Raw genomic sequence first — 5,720 nt, 5'->3', positions numbered from 1 at the left:
AACCAATGGTAAACAGAGCGTAACTTGGAAAATTCCAACTATTATGCATAATTATGCATAAGCCTGAGAACAGTTATGCATAATTATGCATAAGCCTGAGAACAGTTATGCATAATTATGCATAAGCCTGAGAACAGTTATGCATAATTATGCATAACCCTTGGAAGCCTTATGAACAATTATGCATAACTGTTTGAAGCATTATGCATAACTCTTGACCATTATGCATAATTATGCATAACCTTCAAACCCTTATGCATAATTATGCATAATTATGCATAATTATGCATAATGTTGCAAATTTAGATTAATCCCCAGGGGGCAATCGATGGTGGCTACGTATTTCTTACATCATTTTTACCTATAGTTTGCAATTTTAGCCCATCAGGGTGTAAGGTGGCTGAGATATGGGAGGCCAGTCCGGAATTAAACTGGAAGTCCGGAATTAAACTGGAGGCTGTTTTGTGTATTTCATTACCTGGATTTCTAAACCTTCATCGGCATAACTGTATACACAAACATGTTTTTTGGCACTGACCAGAGGTCTGGAGGTATTTCCTGATTCTTGTTTGTTACTTGGCCATGGTAAGTGTTTCAAGTTTCCTAACATCTAAATCAAACACTGTGTAATCTCAAAGCAGGCAGTCTGCATCAGTAGCGATGGTACTACAGCACCACCTAGAGGGTAGTTGTAGAACTGCAGGCAGATGCTTGAATCTTGAACTTTACGAAGCCGTTTGCTTGGTCTTCCAGAAATTGACGGCAATGTCAAAGTACTCCTGGGACAGCCAGAAACACTGCCGGGGGTTGATGTGGGCAGACCTGCAAAGAACAATATATTAAATAATATTTAAATGCTCTTTCTATACAAATCAGGCCAGTGAAGCCACAGTCGAATCATCTCTACAACAAGAAAAAAGTGTTTAAAGGCAAATTCAAGGAATTCAAATGTACTATGCATAGTTCACGGTACATTTTTCAGCAAATGTATTTACCCTATCAAATTGAATGTATGTTTCTCTTAAATATGTAATTACTTCCATTAGCAATAATTATTTGAAAAAACAGTTAACAATTTAAGGTCTGGAACATGTCCTGCCAGCATGTGAAAGTTCTATGGTTGCTTTAATAAATATAGTCTACAAATAATTTAAGTATCCACTATGTACTTACGTTGTGCCATTGCAGAACTTGACCACCAGTTTCTGTCCGTTGGTTCCTGTGATCCAGCCGGGCAGGTACACAAGGGCGACGGGGTCTGCCACGGCGAGAACACGGTCTCCCAGCGCCAGCGCGTGCCGCTTGGTGAAGGCTCCAAAGATACACGAGGAGCTCTGGACCTGCAGGGACTCATCCGCCCACTGTACCACGTACTGACGGCCATTACCTACTCTCTCCTTCACAGTGCCTGTGGACAGGAATGGATGGATGAATCAGTCTGTGTACCAGACATGTTTAAGTGGTAATACTCTGTATCAGTGGTTCTTTTCTTTACTCTAAGTAGGACAAGTCATTACGAATCGAAATTCATCTTTGGCATTTTCATAAGATTTGACACTGTAAACTGCAATTAATGTACTTACTAAGTACACAATAACACTACAAAACTTTCCTTCATATTTTCCTTACATTGCATACTACAGTTTTGTTTCTCTTTTCTCAATTCTTTTGATCTCAGTAGTCAAAGTCCTTCTGAAAAACCTAAAATATATAATGTAATATTTTATTCTAAGCAGTCATATTGTATTCTTTTATCTAGTTTTATCTAGTTTGCTTGCTGAATGAATAAATGACATTATATACAAACTCTATACGCGTTTGTCAAATATTTGGACCTGTTGTGAAAAAACAAAATTCCCACTCCACCGCACTCCAAGTAATGCAGAACAAGGCAGGGAGACTTGCACTGAGAACTCACCGGACATCGGTGAAGCATATGCACAGTGTGCTATCATGGCTGACAGTTGGTGACAGACTCTATGTTAACAACATGTGTACCTTCCACAAGTTGCTTTTCTATAAGCAACCAACAACACTTTACAGTAAACTGCAGCTTGTATCTAACCAGCACGGTTACAGTACGAGATCTGCAGCAAGGAATAATTTTAAGCTGCCAAAGCCAAAAACATCGGCAGCTACTAAATCTTTCCTCTACAGATGCTCAAAACTGTATAACACACTTCCATGTCATATCAGAAAATCAATACCTACCAGTTTTAAAACTCTCATCAAAGACAGACTGAAACAAGCTATACAGAATTGACAGTAAACTAAGATTGAATATTAATTGTATATATACTGTGTATGATGATGTAAATATGATGATGTATATATGTATGTGTTTTGATGTTTTGTAACGTTTATGTGTATACTCTCTCCTGGAAGAGTAGCTGTCACCCTCGGGTGGGCAGCTAAAGGAGAGTTTTAAACCAATAAACCAATAAACCAATAAACCCAATAACTTACCCAAATGGTACGCCCCGTCGCTGTCGTCCCTAGCGACCACGGCATGCCCCACCCAGCTGTCCTCACACTGCAGGATGTACGCCACGTCCTTCTCAAACTTCTCAGCCGTCATCTTGTACACCTCCTCACGCGGCACCTGGAATTGATTTGATTTATTGAAATTTACTGTACAATACACATGGCACAAAGCCAGCTGTTGCACCATGGAGGTAGAAGAGAGATCCATGGTTGCACCATTACTTCCCCAGCGATACACAATCAGACGCACATTTCACAACAGTCTCTCCTCTCTAGGACACTCCACCGGCAGAACTTTCATACATTATGCAGTGCACATCCAGAACATGGTCGGCCTGATCACTGACAACAACATCCAGTCAAGAGTACCAATGCATTTTCGTTCTACCATCAGGACTTCTATAGCTAGAACCTTGCAGTTGCTGTGAACCAATCATTAGCCAGGAGTGTTATTTTCATGTTACAACCTGGACTATTGTTTACGTTTAACTTAGCACTTTATAGAAAAAATAAATACCTTTGCTTCTGCACCGTCGTAGTAGCGCACCACAGTCCACAGGTCAGGCAGGACCTCCAGCACCACACCGGGCGCGTAGCTGAAGGAGTAGCTCGGGTGCAGGCCGATGATCGGGTCTCCGGACTGCCGGTCAGAAAAGGTCAAAATCAGGTCAGTTATGTACATGTATCAACAAGAAATCAGTGGCTAGATTGTCTTGTGAATAGGGTATTGACTCAGGCTCTGGGTTCAAATCCCTGGCAGGCCCAGGTAATACAGTGAGAGGGAGTTCGAATCCCATGTTTTGTCGGTCACCTGACAAGCATTATTAAACAGCTACTGGAAAGGGTAGCAGTCCTTTATACGAGTAGGACGGGCCTTTAAGCCGTGGTCTACTGTTCATTGTGCTTTCTGAAAAGAGCTAGGGGGATTTCCCAGGTACAAAGAACCAGTCCTGGAGTTAACTGTACATAGCAATTTGGTCTTCTCTGTCATGACCATTGGAACAATACATGTAGTTTTTGTTTCAAGTACACATTGTACACAATAGGCAGTTAGTCCTGTGTTCTCACCTGTATGATGTTGTTTGCGTCATCCTCATCAGTGATGATGTCCTCTCTGAAGATCCTCTCCATGTCCCCCACGCTGTCCTCAATGTAGTAGCTGTCATCTCCCAGGGCCTGTTTCACCGTTCCTGCACAATAAAACAAGTAATTGGAGTTTTTAGACTATGAGAAAGTGTGGAATTTTTCTGAATGAACTGTATGCTATTTAAAGGAGGAAGTACTAAGTCATTAAATTATAATTCATTTTATGGAAACGATTTCATTGTATTCCAATTTGTCCTGGAAATTGTCTGAAATAAAGTACACATTCTGACTTTGGTGTAAACAGCCTGAAACACTTTTTGTTATTTGAAAACTTTTACAGTGTGTTCTTTAATCGGGAATTTACATGACTTGTATGGTACTATTTTTGTCATTTACCCAAGGGAATTTTAGAATATCAGCATTTACAGAATGGAACTGTTGATATTCTTAAAAGAAAAATTTGCAAATCACAAAAATGAGTAGGTGGAAAAACAGGACAGGGATCTTTCCTACCTCTGTAGTACCAGCCCTCGTCCGACCACCTGGCCAGAACCTCCTGCCCCGGCCCCAGCTTGGGCAGACTGTGTCTCGCCACGGCTGCCCTCTCAGCAACGACCTCTGGCGGCTTGCGTGAGAACAGCAGCCCTCGGTCACCCTAGAAAAGACAGCAATGGTTATGACAATGTGTAATCAAGGATGTTCTATCAGAAGGACTGACAACAACATTTCCTTTCTGCAATGTTCGTAGAGGGTGTGAAAATTTAATTCACAGGTCACCTGAGTGCCAAAGACACTCATGTGCATGAATCCCATGCCAGCGTGCTAGCATCTTCCCTTTGTAATCAAGGTTGTAGAATGTCCTTGGTGTAATTATGGCTTTCACAAACCATATTGCTTTTTCTGATGTTTCTTCTCCTTCTCCTCCTCCTTCTTCTTCTCCTGCCATTTTTAAATGGATCCAGCTTCTTCATTTTGGGGCCTAAGGTCCTGAAATTTGGTATGGAGGTACAGTGGGCAAATACCCCCAGGCGTTTTTTAAATTTTTGTGATACAGGCTTTTAGAAATTCCCGGGTCGTCGTCGGATGTGTCGGGGGAAACCCTCAAATAAATAACTGTACGCACCCCAACTTTGGCGACGGCCCGCCCGAGACACATTTTGGATTTTGAAAAGCTAAGTCCCACGGATCCCGAGAGTGGAAAAATGTGAACACGGGATCTACAGTGTCCAGCCCACTAATGCCCCAGCCCTCCCGCCGCGCACAGCCCGCTATTAGGACCGGTCCCAGGACCGGTCCCAGGACCGGTCCCAGCCTCGGCCCGTCGCACGGAGCCTGCAATGCAGGACCGGTCCCAGCCCTCCCACCGCGCCAGGACCGGTCCGGAATCTACCCAGCCGTGCCTTCGCGGACCCGTCCTCGACCGGTCCTGGCCGCCAACCGCTCGGATTCTGACCGGTCCTACGACTAGTCAGGGACTAGTCCAAACCACCAAAAACCACTAGTCCAAGTGGTCCTGACCAGTCCTGGGTGGTCCTGGCTCAGCCGGACCACCAGAGGTCCGAGGTTGGGACTAGTCCAAGGTGATAAATTAGGACTAGTCCAGGACTAGTCAGGTTACTAGTCACAACTAGTCCAAAACCAGTCAATTTTTACAGAGGATGGTTTTATTTGAGCTTTTTGGCTGTGTTATAGCAAATGTATTTTTACTGTGCTGTGTACCACGTTTGGGCATGAGTCATCACAATGGAATGCAGGGCATCAACCAATAGGCATGCAGTCTTTCCCTCTAATCTTCTTGCTGATTGGCTGTTGGGATTTAACTTGATTAACACTTGCACACAGCATTTCCACCTGCACAGAGCATTTCTTGCTGATTGGCTGTTGGGATTTAACTTGATTAACACCTGCACAGAGCTATTTTCATACTGACAGTATGTCTGTATTCAAGTGTTTTGGTAGGTATTTCAAGCTTTCCTGCTCCAGCATTGGAATGCGGGGCATGAACGTTTTTTTTTATTTTGAAAATCAACAGTTTGCATTATGCAATTAAAAATCCTAACCAATAATGTAGGGAATAGCTATCCAACTGTTGTTTTAGTTGTATGTTACTTCATATTATAGTTATATCAATGTAAATCATTGTTTTCCCT

At 42.7% G+C, this 5,720-nt stretch overlaps 1 protein-coding gene across 1 annotated transcript; it reads right to left on the bottom strand.

Moving 5' to 3' along the window:
* Positions 1–484: 484 nt before the first annotated feature.
* Positions 485–2,598, bottom strand: LOC109485782. Its single transcript, XM_019789467.1, has 3 exons — positions 2,467–2,598; positions 1,174–1,408; positions 485–822 (listed from the first exon to the last, which is right to left on the bottom strand). Exons 1-3 carry the CDS (start codon positions 2,576–2,578, stop codon positions 726–728), a joined length of 444 nt encoding a protein of 147 aa, XP_019645026.1. The 5' UTR covers positions 2,579–2,598; the 3' UTR covers positions 485–725.
* Positions 2,599–5,720: the final 3,122 nt, after the last annotated feature.

This window comes from Branchiostoma belcheri, unplaced genomic scaffold, assembly GCF_001625305.1.
Source record: "Branchiostoma belcheri isolate BF01 breed outbred unplaced genomic scaffold, Haploidv18h27 scaffold78, whole genome shotgun sequence".
Lineage (NCBI taxonomy): Eukaryota > Metazoa > Chordata > Leptocardii > Amphioxiformes > Branchiostomatidae > Branchiostoma > Branchiostoma belcheri.
The sequence above is the reverse complement of the archived record's forward strand: the minus strand, read 5'-3'. Positions and strand labels throughout refer to the sequence as shown.

What these genes read in the sequence shown, in the direction of transcription:
- LOC109485782 (XM_019789467.1), bottom strand. Translation starts at nt 2,578, where the DNA reads ATGACGGCTGAGAAGTTTGAGAAGGACGTGGCGTACATCCTGCAGTGT. An exon ending in CGACGGGGCGTACCATTTGG is followed by an intron (nt 1,409 to 2,466) that starts GTAAGTTATTGG and finishes TCCTGTCCACAG; the next exon opens with GCACTGTGAAGGAGAGAGTA. An exon ending in AAGTTCTGCAATGGCACAAC is followed by an intron (nt 823 to 1,173) that starts GTAAGTACATAG and finishes TGTTCTTTGCAG; the next exon opens with GTCTGCCCACATCAACCCCC.